The sequence below is a fragment of the Lissotriton vulgaris genome, chromosome 8 (assembly GCF_964263255.1).
Source record: "Lissotriton vulgaris chromosome 8, aLisVul1.2, whole genome shotgun sequence".
Lineage (NCBI taxonomy): Eukaryota > Metazoa > Chordata > Amphibia > Caudata > Salamandridae > Lissotriton > Lissotriton vulgaris.
Window position 1 is genome coordinate 1,507,151,485 of NC_141696.1, and position 24,468 is coordinate 1,507,175,952.

At 44.6% G+C, this 24,468-nt stretch overlaps 1 protein-coding gene across 1 annotated transcript; it reads left to right on the forward strand.

The window, feature by feature from the left end:
• Nucleotides 1-420: 420 nt before the first annotated feature.
• LOC147699018 (uncharacterized) lies at nt 421-24,210 on the forward strand. Its single transcript, XM_086936297.1, has 2 exons — nt 421-1,491; nt 24,046-24,210. The coding sequence occupies exons 1-2, from the start codon at nt 421-423 to the stop codon at nt 24,208-24,210; spliced, it is 1,236 nt and encodes a 411-aa protein (XP_086792423.1).
• Nucleotides 24,211-24,468: the final 258 nt, after the last annotated feature.

A 24,468-nucleotide genomic window follows, 5' to 3' on the forward strand; every position in this document is an offset into this window, starting at 1 on the left:
CAGTTAGGTTAGTGGATGAATATGAGGGTCGGAAATGTACAGTAAAGAAAAAGAATATAGAGACAGCGAACCAAAGTTATGGTGACAGTGAATCAGAAGATGTTGTATTAGAAGAAATATTAAATAGGAGACCGCCACCATATCAGCCAAGTTCTTTATGGACTACTCCAAATGCTCCGGTAATCGATGAAAGAAATAATGAACCCCCAAGACCATATTCGAGTTTGAAAGATGTGCCAGACAGAGTAGAGGTTAGATATATTCCAAATACACCTGTTGTGGAAGCTAGAATTACAGGTACTCCTGTATCAAGGAATGATTCACACAGAAGTGTGCAAAGTAGTGAAAATCGAAATGATGTGCAACCAAATATTTCTGATTATGAACGTTCTACACATTAACATCAACCTTACTAAAAACATGGAAGCAGTGACTGTCCCTGTAACGATAGGGCCTGTAATACCAGTATTTGAAAATCCGAAAATAAAAGAACCAAGTTTAACAATTCCATTACAACAAGGTTTGCAAAAAGCAAGAGAGAATATTTATCCTGATTTGTCAGAAATAAAGCGAATTGTTAACGTGAATCCACCTGAATTGACTTTTAACCAAAGTTCATTGTACAAATACCCGATTGGTGCAGAATCTGACTCTGCAACACCAGAGAAAAGTCTAGATAAAATAGATTTAATACAAACTCCTGTAGGACCGTCAGATAGGGAGTTGAGTGACTGGATTAAAACTTTGAAATTAAAAGAGAATGAGCCAAACATATTGGATGTGGCAAAACTAAAAGTGGATATGGAAGAACTAATTATTGGAACAATTGGTACAGATAGACTAAAAACGTATAAGGATGATGAACTTATGTTTATGTGTAAAAGTATTACATGGAGAGCTAAAACAGTGTATGATCGATTGGAAGAATTAGCGAGTGAATTGGGAGTGGAATTTTCAAAATTTAAATCATTGCAGAAATCATACAGAGTGGATTTTGCAGAAAGAGACATTGAGAATATGAATACTGCAGGAAGGTTGTTGCAAATAAAAGAGCTAATTGTGCTGTTGCGAAGATGGGGAGATGTAAATAAATGGAGACTTAAGTGGGCAAAGAAGAAGGAAGACAATAGTGACAAATCCACATTAGCTTTTCCGGTCAGGGAAAAAGAGGCAGTAACAACTGAGTTTCCTATGAGAGAGATACCTGGAGGAGGATATGTACATGTTCCTTGGAGTAGACAGGATATATTGTCATTTACTAATGATTTCACAAGATTGAGAGAGAAACCGGTAGAATGGTATCGACAAGTAGATAGATTTGTGAAAGTGTCAAAAGTCCTATGGATTGATCTAGATGGATTGTTTGACATAGTAGTGCCAGCAGATTTATGGACAGAATATAAAATAGCTATAGATTGGCCAAGGGAAGAATTTGCCAGAGACAAAGTCACAGGAGATCCGTCACCAGATGTAATGCGGAAATATGAACAGGTAATAGTATGGTTGAAAAATAAAATACCTCCAAAAGAAACTGATTGGGTAAAAATAGACAGGACCACACAGGAGACAAAAGAATAAGTACATTCATTTTATGAAAGATTGCTGTTAGTTTTTAAACAGTATAGTCGTTATGAGGAATTAAATGGGAAGGATATGAGCCACTTTATATACAGATTTGTGTATGGATTAAGACCAGAGATTGGAGACATGATTCGACACAACATGATAGGTTGGCAGTCAGGTACTGGGGATGATGTTTTGAGAAAAGTGAAATATTGCAGTGAAGAGATTGATGCAAAACAGAAAAAGCTGAAAGAGAAAGCCATGTGGGCACAGGTAAAAGTAGCGGAACAACAAGTAGCGCAAATGGAAAGTAAAAATGCAGGGAATTAAGGACATTTTAAGGGTAAACCAAAGTTAGTGGGAAACATAGATGAACTAAAGAAGAAGTATCCTTGTTTTAACTGCGGCAAGTTAGGGCACTGGAAGAAAGAGTGTAAATGTCCGCCAAGAGTTAATACAGAAAATAATTCATTGAATTTGCAGGTGGAGTTTGAGGTAAATCCACAACAGCAACAACAGCAGATAACAAACCAGCAAAGTCATGTGCCACACCCGCCACTGCCAAACAGTGTAAACCAGCAGAGATACAGTGCAGAGACAGGATTCAGCGGAGGTGAACAGGTAAAAAGACCGCAAAGAGGGAATGCGTGTCCTCAGTATTGGTTACAAGAAGAAGGTCGCAGTGAGTCGGATGAAAGTTTATGAGGGTGCCTGAGAGAGGGAGAAGAGTGTGTGCTTGGAGCCACTCTTGAGGTAGATCAGTCTGGTCCATTTGTGAACGGAAAGGTGAATGATGTATAAATAACTTTCCTAGTGGACACTGGTGCTAACTGTTCTACTGTTAGGTCAGTGGAAATTCAAAATCTTCCCCTCTCGGGAGAGAGCATCCAAGTTGTAGGTTTAGCAAATAGACAGATACAAACCCCTTTGACAGAACCAGTTTAAGTAGAAATTGGAAGTTACAAAGATATGCATCGATTTGTGGTGTGTGACAGTAGTCCTGTTAATCTGTTAGGTAGGGATATATTGTGTAAAATGAATTGCGCCATATATAGTTCACCAAATGGCATAGAATTGCTAACCCCAGATGAAGACAATCTGTATAAAATGACGATGTTCATGATTGAGGCAGAGCAGAGCAAGTTATTTCCTGTTTTTGATAGAGAAAAGATTCCTTTTGAGTTGAAAGAAGTGGTGAAAGAGGAAGTATGGGATTTTACTGGAAAAGGTATAGGATTGATGAAAGGTGTTGATCCTCTAAAAGTTACAGTGAAAGAAGGTGCAAATTACCCAAATATAACTCAACCTAAGATGACTGCAGAAATAATGGAGGGAATCACTCCAGTGATTGACAAAATGATTGAGCAAGGAATTCTTAGAGAAATAGAAAGCAGTCCTTGTAACTCACCGATCATGGGATTGAAAAAGCCAAACGGAACATTTAGAATTGTTCAGGACCTTAGAAAGGTTAATAAAATTGTTGTTCCATTTTGCCTGATTGTTCCAAATCCAGCAGTGATTTTGTACCAAATTCCTCATGATGCAGAATGGTACACAGTGATTGACCTATGCAATGCCTTCTTTACTGTCCCTTTACATACAGAAAGTCAGCCAATTTTTGCGTTCCGATTGCAGAATCGTATTCTAGCATGGTGTAGAATTCCGCAAGGGTACACTGAGAGTCCATCAATATTTAACCAGTTGCTAAAGAAATCATTAGAAAGTTTGAACATGCCTGGAGAGTCTATATTAGTACAATACATCGATGATCTTTTGATTGCATCAAAAACAAAAGATGCATGTGTAAATGACACACTAGCGTTGTTGAATCATTTGGCAGAAGAGGGACATAAAGTGTCTCCATCAAAATTGCAGTTTTGTCAGAAAGAAGTACAATATTTAGGCCATAAGATTGCAAAAGGAATCAGACAAGTCACGATAGAAAGAATCGGAATGATACAAGGAATGCAACCACCCAAAACTCAAAGACACGTGAGAATGTTCCTGGGAATGGTAGGTTATTGTAGACAGTGGATTAGTGGATTTTCATTGATTGCAAAACCACTACAGAGATTGACAAAAGCAGACATCAGAGACCCAATGGTTTTGACTAAAACTGAAATGGAAGTATTTGAACAGCTGAAAACAAAACTGTGTGAAGCACCAGCATTAGGTATGCCTGATTATGAAAAAGAGTTTGAACTGTACTGCAGTGAGTGAGACGGATGTGCATTGTCAGTATTAATTCAGAGACATGGAAAAATTAGAAAACCAATTGCGTATTTCTGAGCTGTTTTGGACCCTGTTGCAAAGGGTTTGCCAAGATGTCTGAAAGCAGTAGCAGCAACCAGTGTAAGTCTGGAGCAAAGTGAGGGAATTGTGATGGGATTTCCTGTGAGGGTGTATATACCTCATTCAGTGGAGATTCTCCTCACAAGAGCAAAGACACAATACATGACCAACAGCAGAATGACCCGTTATGAAAAGGTAATTTTGGGAGCTGAAAATGTGACTATTGCCAGATGTGTGAATGTTAATCCTTCTACATTATTACCTGACACCATTGAAGCAAAAGAGAAAGGTGAGCTTGATCATAAGTGTCTGGATGTTCTTGAGTATTGCACAAAACCTAGGCCGGATATTAAGGATGAACCATTACCTGAATCAGATTATGTGATGTTTGTAGATGGATCGTGTCTGAGGACAGAGAGTGGCATTTTGAGTGCTGCTTATGCCATTTGTACAGTAGCAGAAGTGTTGGAAGCATCTTGTTTGAAAGGAATTCATTCTGCTCAAGTAGCGGAGTTGATTGCTTTGATACAAGCATGTGAACTGGGAAAAGAGGTGAAAGTACCCGTAGTGACTGATAGTCAATATGGTTATGGAGTTGTTCATGATTATGGACAACTCTGGTCTCAAAGAGGTTATTTAACTTCTGCGGGAACACCCATTCGGAATGTTGAATTCGTGAAGACACTGATTGATGTACTTCAGCTTCCTGCAAGAATAGCTGTAGTAAAGTGTACAGCACACAAAAAGAATGAGGATTATATTTCTAAAGGAAATAATTATGCGGATGCCATTGCAAAGCATTGTGTGAAAAATAAAATTTCAATCAATCGAGATAAATCAAAAGAACATGTTCCGAGCCTTTGATGCTAACCACTGTAGTTGAGACATGGCAGGAAGTGAAGCATATGCAGGAGGAGGCAGAATCAGAAGAAAAAGATATTTGGCTAAAGGCAGGATGTAGACAAAGGAAAGATGATGAAATTTGGGTTTACAAAGATGAAAGACCAGCAATGCCCGATAGCATGATTTCAGACATGGCTCGAATGCACCATGGTCAAGCCCATATTGGAAGAGATGCCATGATTCGTCTTTTCAAACTTAGTATAATCCCAAGTTCAGGATGATTGCTGAAAGTTTGTGCCAAAGGTGTCTAGTATGCCAACAATTTAATCCAAACAGAAGAACCGTTGTGAGTTTGGGAACCATAGGACGGGAGGGTGGTCCATTTACAAGAGTTCAAATGGATTTTGTGGAATTGCCCCCATGCAACAGGCTTAGATATGTTCTTGTGATAATCTGTTTGTTCTCCCGATGGGTTGAAGCATTCCCCACAAGGAAGAATGATGGAATAACTGTTGCCAAATTGTTTTTACGAGAAATAATTCTGCCTTTCGGTTTCCCAGTGTCCATTGAATCAGACCGCGGACCACATTTTCAAAATGAGTTGATGCAAAAATATCTGTGAAGCTCTGGACATTCGCCAGAAGCTGCATTGTGCGTACAGACCTGAGGCTTCACGGGTAGTAGAGCAGGTAAATGGAACTATTAAAAACAGAATTGCAAAGATGTGTTTGGCAACAGGACTTAAGTGGCCAGATGCTTTGCCGCTTGTCCTGATGACATTGAGAAGTATTCCTGACAAGAAAACTGGACTAAGTCCACATGAGATTTTGATGGGCAGGGTAATGAGACAAGCTTATGTACCTGTTAACAAATTGCTAACAATAAATGATGATATCATATTGGACTACTGCAAAAATCTGTCTGATGTGGTAACTTCTGTGCTCCAACAGGTGGGAACTGAGTCAAATTCTAAAGAGAAAAATCCAGCTCATGATCTAGTCCCTGGAAACTGGGTTCGAGGGAAGGTACATCGCAGAAGAAACTGTGTGGTACCTCGGTGGCAGAAGCCACAACAGGTAATCCTGGTCAGTAACTACTGCAGTCAAGTGTGCTGGATTGAAGAGGCGGGTACATGCCAGTCCCACCATCCGTGTGCCTGCACCTGAATACCCATACGACGGTGAAAGTACAACTGACTCTGATTCTGAAGCTGAATCAGAAGAGAATCCAGATACTGAAGATCGACAGGAACGTCAACATCTGCAATTATCAGAAGCCAGTTCTGTGTCTGAAGGTGAAGGTGAAAGGGAGATTGTGGAGATACCAGACTCCGAAGATCAATTTGAAGGTCGAGAATCGGTAAAGACAGACACCAATAAAGACACAAAAGCAAGTGAAGACAAGGTCATTGAAGTGGAAAAAGCTGATGAGAAATCAGGAAACTCTGAAGGCAGGAACGGAAATCCTGAAACTGGGGAAGGGGAAGTGACTCACGAAAAGGATGAGATTCCAAGTACCAGTTATGAAGGTGTTCCTAACAGAGTAACAGAAAAGAAAGCTGAATCTGACGAAGACAAAGACTTTGTAAAAATCATAATCAATGACACAGTTGAAGATACTGAAAGTGAAACTGATGACAGTTCAGATGAAATTGTATTAAGAAAAAGTCCAAGGAAAAGATCTTGGAGAGTGGAGCATAACACAATAGAGCCAAAGACCAAGAGACTCCGTAAGGGAGATAATTGGCCTAAAGAAACTGGTGAATTGAGATTCAAACTTGTAAACAAAGCAAAAGAGACAGAAGAGCAAGTGAATGAGATCACTAGCCAGAGAGAAACACTGGGCAAGAAAATAGAAGTTGTTCAAAGGCCAAAAAGAGTAAGACAACCAAATCAGAAGTACAAATCGCCTGAGTGGACTTATAGAGTCCTACCACCCATTGCTGATGGTAATAGTAGTCAAGAAAACTTGTACTTCCCAAAAGCAATTGGGAAAAGTGAGTAAAGAAGTCATCTTATGAGAAAATTGATTGGTATTAAGAGAAAATGATATTAAGTAAAAGCCTGTAGTCCTGTGAGACAGATATTGTAAATATAGAAAAGGTCGGAGTTGACACAAGGTCGAAGAAAACTTGTTAGAGAAATAATTTATAATATAGAGTAGAATAGAATTGACACAATGTCGAAGAAAACTCTGTTAGTAAACAAATATTGTAGAATCTATAGGTGACACAAGGTCGAAGAAAATTGTGTTAGGGAAAATGCCTATTAATAACCATAAAACAAAGTGTTCTATTTTTAGAAAATGGTGTAGATGTTGTTCCATTTGTATGGGATTATTGATAATATTATGGATCATTTTAGCTATTGTTATTCCTTTCCAGGATAATCTAACAAAATTAAAAGCAAATGTGAGTCTGAATAAGCCAAGTGAGAAAGTAGAAGTTCATGAGACTCATGTGTATAAACCAGAGTTGCATCAGGATAGGTCTATCAGTGATTTTTTACAAAATACATTTTCAAAGCTATTGCTTAAGTATATCAACACCATGAATGTTGATGCTTGCTATGTTTGAGTAAAATTGCCTGCATCAGTGTCAGAAGGTGTGACATATCATCACCTTTCTCTTACAAATTGAGTAACCTGTAGTGTAATTGCAAGTTTGTTTTATCAGGTTGGAAAATTGGAATACCATTATTCCAATGTAGATGAGATTTTTGCTAAATTAAGAATTGATAATTCATTGAACAAAAAGAGATCTGGAAAAGTTATGGGAGAATGTTTCTTAGAAATAGAAGAATTGACTCATGAGTATGCTTTTAAACATAATTTGACATGTAATTTGAGAACTGAGGAAAATACTTTTTTAGAAATGGTTGAAGAGAGAAGAAGTGCTTATAAAAGAAGTGAGAAAGTAAAACATGAAAAATCAAAGTATTGGACATTTAATGATGAAAATCTGGATGATAAGAATTTGAATGTAGCTATAAACATAGATACACCAATTTTAGGGAAATTTTGTATAAGAAGAGAAAATACTGGGTATGACAATTATTTCGTGGGTGCAAGTCAATGTAAAGACACCTATAGAATTATAGGGGGTTAGGGATTTAAAAGAGGAAAAGATCCTGTTTTCCCTGGTGTTTATTTTATTTGTGGGAATAGAGCTTATTATAAGTTACCTGACCATTGGTATGGCACTTGTTATGTGGGTTTGGTCTTTCCAAAAATGTTTCATGTAGATAGAGGTACTAATGGTAAACATGAGATAGGCAAAGTTCTTAGTAGACAGAAAAGAGAGCGTGTATTAGAAATAATAGGTGATGTTTTTGGAGCACTGATACCAGCAGTGGGAACTTCATTCAATGCAAATAGAATCCGAAAATTGTCTACGATAGTTGATCGATTGTCAACAGATACTGCAGGAGGTTTCCTGGTGGTTGATACTGAAATGGTTGCCATGAGAGCAATTGTAATGCAAAATTGACTTGCCCTTGATATAATTTTAGCGAAAGAGGGAGGAGTGTGTGGAATATTGAAAGTGCAACATTGTTGTACTTATATTCCAGATAAAAGTCAAAATTTAGAAAGGTATATTACAAACATTACAAATTTACATAAAGAGATTGAACCACTGGAGGTTGAAGGTGTTCTTGAGAAATTAGGTAGAAGTCTTACAGCAATTAAGCATTGGTTTCAGGAACTAGGTAGTTCAATAGTAGGTAAAATACTAATACCAATAACAATTATAGTAATAGTGATTTTTCTGACAAGACTATGATGTATCTGCAAAAGTAGAAGAGATTTTAGAAAATCAATTAAAAAAAGACAATTCAAGAAAGAAAAGCAAGAGAAAGAGAAAAGAATGAAACAGAGATGGAAGAAGTCAGAGAAACGATTTTTAAAAAAATATATATTTTATTAAACAAAGCAGAGTAAGTGATCAATTGGCAGACATTACGTACAATAATTGACATAGAAGGCATACATTACAGCGGTGCATTGCAAGTGCGAGTTCGGGGAGGACCAGTTCTGGTCATCGCCATTTCAGTTGTAGGGGAACTACAAAGTTCGCCTCTATAGACATTCCAGAGAAACGATTTTTAAAGAAATAAAGGAGAAGGATACTAGAGTATAAATGATACTAATATGAAGAACTTGAAACATGTTCAGCTAAATTTTCCCAAATTTTGAGAGATATTTGGTAATAGGATCACCAGATGAGGGAATTGATGGAGCGAGGTGGTAAATCAAAATTTTGTGTACCCCTCTCGAAATCAATGTTCCATAACGTTAATATTTTACTCATAGTGTGATGTGGTAAACTAATCAATCATAGTATAAAGATGCATTCACGAAAATATGGGGAGTACTAATCTTGCTTGCATGATGCCATAAAATGAGCTAATATGTGTTGTTATTGTGATGTGAATTAATGCACAGCTTAAGTATAAACAAACGCAATTAAAATGTGCTTATTGTAAACGTTTTGTGCCAAAAAGTCGCTGGATATGTAAGTACGAAGCACATTTATGTGGCTTATTTGCTTGGTAACAACTAATAGGGAAATATTAGAATGGTGGGAGGTAAACAGAAGGGTTTCATTACCATAATTAACATGAATTTGTGTTTGTTTCTATGATAGTTCCAAAATGTGGCCTGTGAGGCCTACTCTGAAAATGGCCGCTCTGAGTCACTGCGAGCAAGTATTGGTCTGCGCATGTGCATTCAAAATTCTGCCAGCGCGAGTGAGCTAACTGTGCTTGGATGGGAGGTTCAAGGACACCTTGCCCCGGAACCTAGGATGGATGCCAAGCATGGACGATGTAATGCTCAGAGCCTGAAAACTTTCTCCTATGTTTCAAGTAAAGGAAGCGCCTAGGCCACAAACTGTCTTAAACAAAGCCCCTTTATTTTTCTGCTGAATCATCGTGAAAAAACATGCTGTAATGAGGAAGCGCTCATCTACCCCAAATTTGTCCAATCAGAACTCGAATTGGTGATGTTAGTTACTTTTTAGATAGACTAAGCTAGAAAATAGTGTATATAAACCCCTGATTTTGCTTAGAAGGGGTCGCTCTTTCGATTTCCTTTGGAAGTACTGCCGGATTGAAGATCGATTCTTGGATGTAAGAACTTCTGATTTATTTTGGTTTTCTTTGCAGGTCTTTTAGGATAAGATGAGGGTGTTAGCGAGGGATGTTAGGAGAGAATGAATTTGGAACTATCTGTTCTCTGCTAAACTTTTACTAAACTTTAAATAAATGTCTATTTCTGAGCTTTAAAATAAATGATCATTTTTGAAAATAAAGTTAAAGATTCTTATTGAATAAAGAAATAAATAAATGCCTAAATGTCGGACATACTAAAAGTTTGTTTTGAATAAAAATTAGATAAATGGAGAAGTAAAAGTTGGTCTTTGGTTTTTCCTATGCCTAGTTTTCATTCTAGCAGATCCATTGCCATAATGGTGGTGTGTCTGAATAAAATGGTGTTTAAAATGAAACCATGGTAAATTGCTTTACATTGCAGGTGTAAATAAAATAGTTAAATAGGTTTAGACACTCTGCCAATGTAATAGTAGGACTCCTGGTTCTTTGGCCAAATCTGTGAAGCCGAATGAACAGAGTAAGTGTGCAGTGTAATGGGCCCCACTTTTGAATATTATGCGTGTTGCTGAGGTTTTGGAGAAATGGCCATGGTGATTTAGAATTAATTTCTTGAGTCACGCTGTAGCACAGTTACACTATTTACATTATGTGCACTTTGTGATCTGTATGGTACATGTTCTTAGCAGCAGGCACATTATCCCTCTTTCCGTGAGTCAAAATGTCCACTAGACTAAACACCTTCTGTGTCTTCTAAGAACATGAATCACTGGAGTTATCATGCCATTTTTATTGTTGCCAAAAATTGATGGAGGCCAGGAAGGAGGTAGCAAGTGCTTTTAAAACCATATTATACTTGCAAACACAACACCCCCACCTGAAGACAGAGCCAGCCGCGGTCCGTGCAGGTAAGAGCGGTGGATAGTGGGGCCGGGTAAAGGGGGATTATGAGGGACAATGCAGAGGGAAAATGTATTATTTATTTGATTTTCCCTCTGCATCATCTCTCGAATCCCCCCTTACCCGGCCCCTCTGCCTCACTGCTGTTACCTGCACGAACTGCGGCTTCTCACTGCCTGGTGTGGTCACACTGCCTTAGAGCCACCCTGCTCAAGGGTCCTGTGACCTCAGTGACAGAGTCACTGTCACTCTAAGGTGTGCTGCTTTATAGGCCTGCCTGCAAGACTGAAGGTGAACTTCAGAATTATATGTGGCAGACAGGCCTTCTAGGTTAACCCACACTTGCCACTGCTAGGGTCCACCTGCTGGTGGTAAGACACCAGGGCTTCTAAGGTCTTGTGGGGCCTTCTAAGGTCTAGCATGGGAATGTGCTCCCTCAGTAGAGTGGTCTGGTGGACTGGTCATGAAGGCTGAACCTGGTTTTCCAGTTCCAAATTCAGCAGCTCTGACCATAGTGACCCCTCCTCTCCCCCACTGAACACCATACTGCCCCACTGAGAGAAACTTGCACTGCACTGACCCGCTATAAGCAGCTGGGTGTGACTCAATTCAAATCACGCACTAGACAAGAGCAATATGCTGCCTAAAAAAAAAGTTAATAACATTCTAGAAAAAGCAAACACTCATAGGGAATAAAAGATTAAGTAAAGCATGTGAAATGTAAGCAGGAAACAACATGGTTACCTTTTTCTTTTTACACTCATTATGCAGAAATTAGTGAGTGCTTTCGCCTGAAAAGTTAAGGCCATGACTACAGGGCGTAGAAGGGACGTGTTTCAATGCCCATTGCTTATATCCATACAAAACATAAGCAGTTTGGTTTAAAAAGACCACGTTTGTGAACACAAAGCCGCTGTACATATTTTGTTTTCCAATTCACCCATCAAGCAGGTATTTCGGTACCTCCAGAAATAGTGCACTTTCCCACCCAGGGTAAGCAATGTTGAGAAATGAGAAAACAAAAGCAGCGCTTCACTGGCATTCACTGTAAAGTGGCGCTAATGGGTTTAGGTGTGAATAAATCCATCTGGCCACCTTGCAACCACCCTGTATTGCTTTAGTTTGTTAGTTAGTTATTTTTCATTTGCTGAATGTTTTATTTCCATCCACCCCGAGGCTGCACACTTTAAAAATTGAAATTTTTTAGAAAAAGAGACGTTTCCAGCCAGTGACGGAACGAACGTTTAAGGGGCCCCACTGCAATGTACACAGAGGGGCCCCCGCTCTGGATTTAATCCGGAGCGCTCAGGATTGAGTACTGTGCTGAGGAGGCCCCCTACAGCTCTGACCCCCCGCACCGCAGGGGATTCGGGAGCCTGTGTTACGCCCCTGCTATGGGGGAGTGGATTACTTACATAAAATGGTATCCTTTATGAATTGATATGTTTTACCTTTTACAGACGTTTTAATTATAAAGAAATTACGTATCAGTTTCTGTTCAAAATCTTGCCCCACAGTAACAGTTTTTAGCAAGAATGTACATTTTGGGTCTATATGTAGAGCATGCTATGACTGTCATTGATTTTACTTTCTCTGGAATAATTTATACATAACCTTTGGTGCTATAGGGGGTTGGATTATTTGCACAAAACTGTAACCTATTATGAATTGTCTTTCTCACAGACGTTTTTGTTATAATTAAATTGTGTGTGTATTGAACTCGATTCATCAGATGGCAGTAAAGGATTTAAATATGTAATTTAAATGTTTTTATCATATAATTGTGACTAAAACGTCTTAATAAAAGTAATAAATTGATTTTCTGTGAAGACCAAATATTTGCACAAGTCACAAGAAAGTCTATGCCTGTCAATACATGTGTTGGGAAAAATCCTTTACGACGCAACTTTTACAACGCAGTACCTTTACAGCACAGGTTTTTCAACGCAAGTCATTACTACGAATTGCGCTGGGGGGCGCTTTAGGATAGGTAATAGTTTAATTTACTATCCAACACCTTCCCTACTATCCACGGGGACTGGAGTTGGAATAGTAAATTAAACTATTCACTATCCAGCACCCCCCAACGCAAGTCATTATAACGACTTGCGTTGAAAAACCTGCGTTGTAAAGGCATGCGTGGTAAAAGCATGCGTTGTAACAACGTACATCCCATGTGTTGCACTGCCCTGCACTGTCTATGATAGCAAACCATATACAAAACTATTCAGCTTATGTTTAGGGTCATGTCGGATAGAATTTGTAGCCCAGACTGTTGTCAAGAGAGATGCAAACAAAAGGCCACAGTGCAACAGCATACTTAAATCATGTGTAAGAAATGTATCAAGAAGGATGAGAAGGAGAGAGCCCACAGACTTGATGTGCAGTGAGTTCCCACACACACATTTCAAGGGCTTAGCTGCCAAGGTTTCAGATTGCTTATATGTGAATTGTTCATAATTTCAGTGTTATAATGAGTGACATTCAACAACTATGAGGGACACTTTCTTGTGAGTAAAATCAAGCAATGAAAACACAGAAACATATAAATATTAGAAATGACACCTCTTCGATCACGAGAAACTCACAGAAGATCTTAAAACTGCTGCAAAGTACCAGAAACGGAAGGGCACTGGGGGACCCGGCTGCACCAAGCAGGATGTGCAGGCCCCAGAGTGGACTACACTACTACCCAGGAGGTCCTTGTTTTTCTCATCTGGCACCAGAGTGGATGACAGACAGCGTTTCACTCCGCAGGATGCAGAAACGCAGCTAAGGGCTTTCTTTGCTGCCACGATGAAAAGTCTGGAACAAGCTCTTTTGTGACATTCCTCAAGCGCATTAGATGCGCGACCTTAACTTCAACAGTGGAGACACCAGAAGTTACGCCAGGCACAGAGTCCCAGTGTGTTCCAAGTGCATTCTTACTCAACACAGTCTGACCAGGACCATCAACCGGATTATAGCAAGGTCCCTCGATGACCTAGTCTTACTTTGCCATTGCACAAAGCAACAGTGCACCCTGCTGGAGGCCCCCACCCATGTTCATATCAAACAGCGGGTGTTTCTAAGTATTAAATTCAATACAGACAAAAGTAGCTTGCTGACAATAAACAAAAGCATATTGGACAAGCATCTCACCTGTGCGCCCATATTTACTGAACCCACCTGCTGTGCGTGAAACAACATACCACAGATTGGCACTAAATGTCATGTTTCTCCATTGATTGGCATTGGGAGAGTGAGGCTGAGATAGGTGATAGGGTCGCTTACCATGCTCCTTCTGGAAGTTTTCTGCCATTCCCTCAGCACGTGCACTGGCAAAGTTGATACACCACGGAAGTGCAGCGTTGTTAGTGGCACAGGCAGGTGGTGAAGTGCCCCCTCTTTGGAAGCCATGGGTTCCATAAGAGATCCCGAGGCCTCGCCCTCACCTCCGGACCCTCGGCTCCTCTGCTTTAGGTGTACCTCGCAGCTCGTATAAACAGTGTGACACTGACAGTAATTTCCAACATAAAGGGTGGACGGCTTGGAGTCCGAATAAATATTCAAGAGACCTAGGAGCAAGAAGAGGCTCTGTACGCTAGGTGGCATTCTGATCTGGAGGATTAGACCGTTCATTGCCAATGAAACAAAGTGGAGGGGTGACACTGCCAGCCACTGCCGCTAAAAAACATTCAAATCCCATAGAGATGTTAGGCAGACGAATCAGCAATTGCAGCCACCATGTTTTTCCTGAGGACCTAACTCCACTGCCCCGCTGAGTGAGTGTTTGCTGTGTTTGCTTTACCGCACACTGTACTGTTGAGGCAACTGGAGCATCCACAGAGGGCAACCAATGAAACAAGCATTTGCAATGCAATAGGTCTCGCATTAGGAAAGTTTGAGCTATCGGTATTGTAAATGACAATTTTTTTATTTATGTGTTGGTTTTGAAAATAGCGAAATTAATAGCTTTGTCATATGGCCGAGATACCCGCCACCCCCTCTCAACACACTCCCCAAGGATGGGAAACCGGAAACAGTTCTGAACTTTTGGAAGACGGGAGGGAGTGACCCTCCCGGCCGTATTTATTAAAATATGAAACAAAATTAAAACATTAAAATAACAGTTTCATATTATGTACAATTTCATTACCACATTGCGATGTTTGGCTAACCTTAACATATTCTCTAATACAAAGGTTCTCCTAGCCGAACTAACATCCTACAAAACATTAACTTGACATTTTGAAATTGTACATCCTAACGTTTAAGGGCCAACGGCAAGGTCGTAACCGGTGTCAAGATCCCTAAACCAGAAATATCCCCCTCACTTGTGAGGGGCGACCGCACAGAGGTGTACCTCAAGTGCAACTACCAATTTCCCTTGACTTGACGGGGGCCCCAATAAACTCGACGCCACTTAAAGGTCGTCCGAGGACTCGTGTGAGGTATCTAGAAGGTAGCGTAGACCCCCTCCCAAACCCCACACAACTTACCACATCTGCCGTCGCAGATATCCTGGCCCCGGGAAATTCCCCAGGAGGGGGCTGTAGCCCCTCCTACCCAGGAAGGGGCCTTGACCGCCTTTCCTTTCCTTTCGGCGTCCCATCCTTAGAAGGGACCGCCTACCCGTTGAGGGGCCAATGGCCACCTCCCTCGAGCGCTCTCATCCGTAATGGGTGACGCCCACTCATAGGGATCTACCAATTAGTGCTCACCGATCATGACCTTACCGCCCGACCAAAAATAAATACGACAATTTAACTAAAATCACTCAATTACAAAACAACCATAACCATTTCACGTGTGATTACTGATCAATACTAGTGCAGAATTACTTTATTTGAAAAACATACTGTAGCTGACCATTCTTTATTGCATACTCAAAATAACACGACAATCACCACAACCTGCAAGAAATAGAATTACCACATCAAAGCTTTATTCAAAACAACTGGCTGTCCTCAGGGGCCGGTGGGTGGGTCAAAATTGGCTCTTCGTTCCGTCTCGAGCTCACGTGCAGCGAGGGGGTGCAGCTTCAGAGCACAGGAACAAGAGGATGCGTTCTTGGCTTGTTGCTCCTTTTATCCGTCTTCAGGGCGGGCGTAAACCCGCCCCTGCCTGCCCCTAGGGCGTGGCCGGCCGCGTCAGTGTCTAGGCCAGCCCACTCTAGGGCGGGAAAAAGCACGCCCCGGCTACGCCGCTTCGGGCATACCAGCCGAGGCTCGCCTCCCGCCCAAAAAATGGCTTCCCGGGGGGCTCGTGGTACTCAGCCATACGTTCGGGGGGACCGAATGGTCGCCCCTTTCCATATGGCCGAGATACCCGCCACCCCCTCTCAACACACTCCCCAAGGATGGGAAACCGGAAACAGTTCTGAACTTTTGGAAGACGGGAGGGAGTGACCCTCCCGGCCGTATTTATTAAAATATGAAACAAAATTAAAACATTAAAATAACAGTTTCATATTATGTACAATTTCATTACCACATTGCGATGTTTGGCTAACCTTAACATATTCTCTAATACAAAGGTTCTCCTAGCCGAACTAACATCCTACAAAACATTAACTTGACATTTTGAAATTATACATCCTAACGTTTAAGGGCCAACGGCAAGGTCGTAACCGGTGTCAAGATCCCTAAACCAGAAATATCCCCCTCACTTGTGAGGGGCGACCGCACAGAGGTGTACCTCAAGTGCAACTACCAATTTCCCTTGACTTGACGGGGGCCCCAATAAACTCGACGCCACTTAAAGGTCGTCCGAGGACTCGTGTGAGGTATCTAGAAGGTAGCGTAGACCCCCTCCCAAACCCCACACAACTTACCACATCTGCCGTCGCAGATATCCTGGCCCCGGGAAATTCCCCAGGAGGGGGCTGTAGCCCCTCCTACCCAGGAAGGGGCCTTGACCGCCTTTCCTTTCCTTTCGGCGTCCCATCCTTAGAAGGGACCGCCTACCCGTTGAGGGGCCAATGGCCACCTCCCTCGAGCGCTCCCATCCGTAATGGGTGACGCCCACTCATAGGGATCTACCAATTAGTGCTCACCGATCATGACCTTACCGCCACAGGCCGGATAGTTGACCGGCTATCCGGACCCCCCACACACTCCTACCTAAAGGTCATGTCTCAAAGTCCCCAGCCAAGCTATCAGGTCTCCTATGAGTAACTCGTTCCCCACCCGGGACAAATGAACACCATCACCCAAATACATACTGTCCCCTTTAATACAACCATGCGAAATAGAATGCAGTGTACTTGAACGGAACAATCGACTCACTTTATTATTAATCTTCCTTACTGAATGATTCAGAGCAGAAACTGAAAGAGCCCCCCGCCACACTTTTCGCGGGATCAAATGGGACCATGCGATTGTGCACCCTGGAACTCTTCTCGCTAACCAACTTACAGTGGAAAGCATCGCCTCAAGAAGTAGTCGTCTACCAGTGGACACCAAATCGTTGCCCCCAAGATGTACTATGACTATAGCCGGCGGTGACCTCGTCCGCCCTAACAAACCCTCAAAAAATGATTGAAACTGGTCAATACAGAGCCCGCCCTTTCCGTAGAAGGACACACTGTACCCGTATTCCCCAGCCACGTGAATCATGTCACCTGCTTTGAATACGTCCGCGGCCCGCCTCACGTATGAGTGGCCCACGACCCACACCTCCTTTTTCACAGCCGGTGATGTCTGACCGCTGACCCGGTGTTGGGTCGACTGCACAGTCCGCCCCGCCTCGTAGGCTTGCGCAACTGAAAAACCAAACAAAAACAAGAAGCGTGAGTACATCATTACAGCTTCACAACATGTGCAACCGCACATACCTTTTATAACAGTTCGAGGACCAACGCCCCACACGTTTAACTTGTTCGACATTCAGACCCCTGGCTGTAGCCTCTGTAGCAGCCCCTATCCGAAAGGAATGGGTCCCAAACTCGCCGGGGTTCAAGCCCGCAGCGGAAATTGACATCGCAAGCACCCGCTGAAACTGAAACCTCGTCAATGGGGTGGTGTCAGCGTGTCTCAACAAGGTCCCCCCCCATGATGCCACCCTTCGCGCTAAATATTCCTCTACGCAACTTACTGGGCACATGGAGGACCCGGGAATCCTTTGTATGATTATGCAGTCCCCCATCGCACCCTGGTCGGTCTTGGACCTGGCAAATGAGATGGACATTGTCTCCCCTCTGACCTGAACGTGCTCTCGGCACAGTCCCCCCGTCACATCCCGCTTGTTCCTCGCCACTAGTTTGCTTACCCGCATAGCCCCATGGAATGCCAGCGCAAAAGCGGCTCTGAATAACACTGTTTCATACTGGGATGAACACGTTGAAGGGAGTACAGATAATAACAGGGCCAGCCTATCCAGACCTATCGGGCGCCTTTCATCTACTCTGCGACCCTCAAGGCGTTGCCACCCACGTAGCGCTTTTTGTACAACGAAAGACGCTGTCGGGTCCTGGATCCCATAAGCCCTCGCCACAAAGGAAATGGCTGCCCGATGCCTCTGGGCCGTAGCCACAGATTTGCCTGCCTGATGTAAAGACAGCAAAAAATTTACCACCCACTCCTCCTGGCCCCAAAGTTCCCCTCCAGCAGTCCCCAAAAAGGCCAAATAGGAACGGAACGCCCCTTCATAAGCCTTCCTTGTCCTGGGTGCTAAACTCTCTCCCACGAGGTTTCGTAGTTCGGGGCACCGAGAGACCAGAGAGCTTCGGGAAAGGGTGCCGCCACCGGGTCCGCTGTGGGCAGAAAACCCCAGAAGGCCTGCATACGGAAACGAGAAAGCGCATCAGCCGCTTGGTTCATCACCCCCGGCACATGTCTCGCCTTAAATAGGACATTCAATTGCATACACAACAAGACAATTTCTTTGAGCAGCCTCAGGATCCATTTGCATCGTGCCGCCTGGCTATTGATACACTCAACCACGGTCATGTTATCAGACCAGAATACCACAGAGTGATCTCTAAACCCCTCAGGCCAAGTTTTCAGGGCCACCAGAATGGGGAACAGTTCAAGAAAAGCAATGTTACTCGTCAGCCCACCCTCATGCCACCATGACGGCCATTTCTGAGCTGACCATTGTGTGCCAAATATGGCGCCAAAACCAATGCTCCCTGCCGAATCTGTCCACAGGCCCAGCTCCTCAGAGGACACTGCCGGTTTGTTCCAGACAACTCGACCATTGAAATCCGCCAGAAATGCCAACCAAATGCGCATGTCCTGGCGAACCTCGGCCGAGAGCCTCGTGCGATGGTGACCCTCCTTCAGGCCGACCATGGCCTGAGCGATCGAGCGGGAAAAGGGGCGGGCCATCGGTATTACTCTCAGGGCAAAATTCAGCTGTCCCACCAATTGTTGTAATTGCTGCAACTTAACCTTAGACTGACTAATACACGTCTCCAGGGATGCCCTGAACCTTAGCACTTTTTCTCTTGGTAAACGAAAACAACCCTCATCCGAGTCGAGCTCGATCCCCAGAAACTCGAGGCAAGTCGAAGGACCCACCGTCTTACCGGGTGCCAATGGCACACCAAAATGATTCATTAAGACACAAAATTCATTCAAAGCCTGACCACATTCCGGATCCCCGGCTGCCCCTAGAAACAAAAAGTCATCGAGATAATGCATAACCTGATGAAACCCCGTCTTTCTTGTGAAGACCCATTGCAGGAAACAACTGAACTGCTCAAAATAGGAACAAGATATAGAGCACCCCATTGGCATACATCTATCCATGTAATAGTGTCCCTGAAACATGAAACCAAGAAGACGCTGATCGTCTGGATGTACCGGGAGCAACCGGAACGCTGACTCGATATCAGATTTCGCCATCAGCGCACCGGGCCCTAGGCGATTCAATATGGCTACGGCCTCATCGAAAGATGCATACCGTACTGAACACACTGCCGGGTCTATCGCATCGTTTACGGAAAGACCACGTGGGGCCGACAAATTATGTATCAGCCGAAACTCACCCGGGTCCTTCTTGGGGACCACCCCTAAAGGGGAACAAACAAAGTTAGCAACCGGTGGCACGTTAAACGGACCGGCGACTCGACCTCGAGCCACCTCTTTCCCAATCTTCTCTTGTACCACGGTCGTGTGCTGCAAGACTGATATTTGGTTTTTACATTTCGCTAAACCCTGAAACTCCCCCACTGGGATGCGGAAACCATATGAAAACCCGTTCCGCAACACCCCAGCGGAAGCGTGATCCGGGTATTCGCTGAGCCAAGGAATCATTGCCATGGTATCAATCGGAGTAGGTAAAGGCGCCCCTCGGACTATTTCAGACCTGTTTGGCGCCTCCTCTACCCTCGTTATCACCCGTTTTGGCTCTGCACATGGACTCAGGATGGGACGCTTGCCCACACCCACTACATTCGTGCCTAAATTTGCATGACCCCTGGGGCCTCGTACATTTACCCCTGTTAAAATTCCAACAACTCCCCTTTTTACCTGTGGTGCCGTTCGGCCTGGAGTGGTATTCGTTACTCGCGCCTGATCGAAAGGGGGTCCCAGAATATTGGCGGGAGGACTCCCCCACACTACTCCCTACCAATGGCAGATTCAACATACCCGTATCCGCCATTTTCGACCATGACACAGAATCGTAACAATCCCAAGTTAAGTTTTTATCATGTTCTTTCGCTTTTCTGAAAATATTATCGTAACAGAACCACTGATTGCCCCCATATGACACAGAATACCCCATGATCCGTGACTGATAAATCGGCAATTCAGACAGCAATTCGGGCCTACGTTCGCCCAGGATGGATGTAAAAATCCCCCACGCCTTGCCCCAATTGCCAATGTTTTCATTTACCTTGAAGGCGGCCATCTTTGCGCGCCAAACACCCGGATGCATGAGCTCCTTTTGGCTCTTAACATATTCCATCTCATAATGATCGGTAAGCAACGAGAAGATGTTTACATACTCATCTGCCCATATCTTCTCCTTAATAGCTAGAGGGACATGTTGACCCAACTTTTCCCTTCGTGACGGGGCAGACTCATCCCTCGCAATCAGCAATGGCCGCTTACCTGAACCGGAAGCTGTATCTGCGGCTGAGCCTATCCCAGGTGGCTTTCCTCCTGCCGCGGCCGGCGTGATAACTGGCGATGCTGCCTTCGCCGCCTCCCTTGTTTCACGCAGTTGCCTCATCAAAACCCGTGCGTCGTCAGCCGTGGCGCCCTCGTTATTTTTACCCAACCACGCTGCTAATTGTGCTGCCAGCTCGGGCGGCATATCCTCCCCGGACACGGGGGTGACCACCACGGGAATCGGATTCCCCTCCGCCGGCACCGGAGTTGGCTCTTGGAGTGGGGTACAGGGAACCGGGGTGTCCCCTCCAGCTGCTCCCCTTCTGGGCCTCTTGCCTTTTCCTCCCGGAGCTGCTCCAGCCAACGGACGTTTCGGCCCCTCTTCCCCATCTTTCTCCGCCATTCGCTTCTTTAGGTCGGTCACCTCCTTCATAAGAACACGCAGCATCTGGTCGGTAGTCATTCGCTTTCCGACTTTCTTAGGCATTCTCCAACAGAGTATCTGTAAGACAAACAAGAAAGATTACCACACTCAAAATTGGCTCTTCGTTCCGTCTCGAGCTCACGTGCAGCGAGGGGGTGCAGCTTCAGAGCACAGGAACAAGAGGATGCGTTCTTGGCTTGTTGCTCCTTTTATCCGTCTTCAGGGCGGGCGTAAACCCGCCCCTGCCTGCCCCTAGGGCGTGGCCGGCCGCGTCAGTGTCTAGGCCAGCCCACTCTAGGGCGGGAAAAAGCGCGCCCCGGCTACGCCGCTTCGGGCATACCAGCCGAGGCTCGCCTCCCGCCCAAAAAATGGCTTCCCGGGGGGCTCGTGGTACTCAGCCATACGTTCGGGGGGACCGAATGGTCGCCCCTTTCCATTTACAATGCCAATAGTTATACCTTTCGCAAATGTGACACCTATAGCATTTGTAATGCAATATGTGTTGTATTTACATGACTTACATGTATTGCAAATACCAATGGCTTTTATTTTTTAAATAATTAATACTTAAATAAAAGTTATTGTAATTTATAATGGCAATACCTTAAACTTTTGTAAATAACTTTTGGGAAGATTATGTTCATTGTATTTTATTGTGACGAAAATCCAAGAACAGAAGTGAAATATTAACATTTTTTTGGTGACATTTGTAATAAAGCTTGAAACATTGAGAGAGCATATTTGAACCAGTTGTTGTTGAATTGAATGGTTGCACAGAGTGATGCTGTGGCGTTCAATGGTGCTGAGCGATGCTGTGGCGTTTAGTGGTGCTGAGTGATGCTGTGGTGTTCAGTGGTGCCAAGTGATGCTGTGGCGTTCAGTGGTGCTGTGGCGTTGAGTGGTGCTGAGTGATGCTGTAGCATTGAGTTATGCTGTGGTGCTGAGTGATGCTGTGGTGCTGAGTGATGCTGCGGTGCTGAGTGATGCTGTGGTACTGGGGCGTTGAGTGGTCCTGGGGCGTTGAGTGGTACTGAGGCGTTGAGTGGTGCTGGGGCGTTGAGGGGTGCTGGGGCGTTGAGTGGTGCTGTGGCATGGAGTGATGCTGTGGCGTGGAGTGATGCCGTGGCGTGGAGTGATGCCGTGGAGTGATGTTGTTGCATGGAGTGGTGCTGTGGCGTGGAGTGGTGCTGTGGCATTGAGTGGTGCTGTGGCATTGAGTGGTGCTGAGTGATGCTGTGGCGTTGAGTGATGCTGTTGCATTCAGTGGTGCTGTGGCGTTCAGTGGTGCTGTGACGTTCAGTGGTGCTGTGGCATTCAGTGGTGCTGTGGCGTTCAGTGGTGCTGTGGCGTTCAGTGGACGGATCCGTGAGTGGATAGATGGATTCGTGAGTGGATGTATGTATCGATGGATGGATGGATGGATCTGTGAGTGGATGAATGGATCAGTGAGGGGATGGATGGATAAGTGAGGCGATGGATGGATCCGTGAGTGGATGGATGGATCCGTGAGTGGATGAATGGATCCGTGAGTGGATGGATGAATGGATGGATGGATAAGTGAGTGGATGGTTGGATCAGTGAGGGGATAGATGGATCAGTCAGTGGATGGAAGGTTGAATGGATGAATGGATCTATCAGTGAGTGGATGGATGATGAATGGATAAGTGAGTGGATGGATGCATGGACGAATGGATGGATGGACGGGGGGAATGAGCAGGAGCAAGATGATCAGAACACCAGAAACTGCATCCACTTGAAATAAATGGTGTCTCGTCCGAAAATGTAGTCTAACTATTCAACATTATTAATCAAACGTCTGAACAAAATAATGTAAAATTGTTTCAAGTGCAACATCATTAATTCACCGGTTACTACTGCATTCAATATTAAAATTAGTAACTTGCATACGGACCCAAAATTGCACGTCAGAAAAACTTTAACATAGGCACAAAACTTAAAGTGTCACAAATGTCGTTACTGGCATAAACATACAACCTTATACAGAAAGGAACAATTAACAAAACAGATGTGTATCAGACTTCAACATCAGCCAATCGCGTTGATAAAGAGGTTTGAATGAAAGGAGGGATTCCAGCTAGTCATAAATCTGTAAAATACCTATTTTAAGTGGCTTTGAAAAGGTAATACTCGTTTTCGGGTCAGTAAAGACTGCGATGGCCATCCCTCCATGAGGTCACGAGGGGAACTGGCAAGAGGCGCTACAAAAAGGGACATTGTCGGGCGTGCCACGGCCCGATTTGTGGAATTCGGCTGACAGGGAAGAAGCCTAAGACGGGAAGCAAAGCGTGGTGCAATTGTCACGATACTAAGGGTCCATTGCGCGCTGGACGTCGGCAGGGTCAGAACTCAGGGCACCTACCGATACCTTGCAATGGAAACAGTCTTAGCACTCCCGCTCTTCAAGTTCGGACATGAAAAGAATGGGAAGAGCCCTCTTTTTCAAAGGGGAAGGCAGATAGAACCTATGAACCGCACCCCACCCCACCCCCGGCAGCGAATCCAGCTGATAGGAGAGGCGGCCCGCTGTGACCGCGGCACTGGGACAGTGCACGCACAGCTCGTAGCCAGAAGGAGCGCGCGCACAGGTTCCAGGCAGCCACAGAAGCCTGGCGCGCACCGCCTCCCTGTGCCGTGTCGTGCGTCATGGGTCTCGTCCCCTTTTCCTCTTCCGTTTGGAAGACTCCGCTCCTGGTAGTGCCCCCGCCCAGTGGGTGCAACGCAAGACCTGTTTCCTACGCTGGGGGCCTGCAACCGCCGCTCCCTGCGATGTTGGTGGAGGCTGGCGCGGATGCGCCCCCGGTCTGTGGGAAGCTGCCGGTTTTGCAGCCACTCTCTCCACCTTCTTCCCCAGCGGGAGATGATCCTATCGGTCCTTCCCCTGAAGCCGGGCTTCCCACCACTGCCTCCTCCACCCGGAGCCTCCGGAGCTGCAGAGGAGCCTGACTCTCTAGACGGGCCGGAGTACGAGGAGGAAGAGCTGGAGATTCCGCTGACCGCTCCTGCGCCTAACCAGTAAGTACCAATTCGGGGGTATGGCAGATCTCCCGGTGCATGGGGCGGGGGTGTGTGTCTGTGTGTGTGTGCAGGGGGGGTAGGGGGCGGCGGCGTGTGTATGCGTGCGTGTCTGTGTGTGTGCGTGTCTGTATGTGTGTGTGTGTGTGCAGGTGGGGTGGGGGCGGCAGTGTGTGTATGTGTGCGCGCGCCTGTGTGTGTGTGTGTGCAGGGGGGTGGGGGCTGGCTGTGTGTGTGTGCGCCGTTAGTGCATGCGAGCCAA

Bases quoted from the DNA above. Each gene is read 5' to 3' on its own strand.
- LOC147699018 (XM_086936297.1), top strand. From the start codon at position 421: ATGGAAGCAGTGACTGTCCCTGTAACGATAGGGCCTGTAATACCAGTA. The intron at 1,492-24,045 runs GTAATAGTATGG...CTTCTTCCCCAG, and splicing joins TAATGCGGAAATATGAACAG to CGGGAGATGATCCTATCGGT.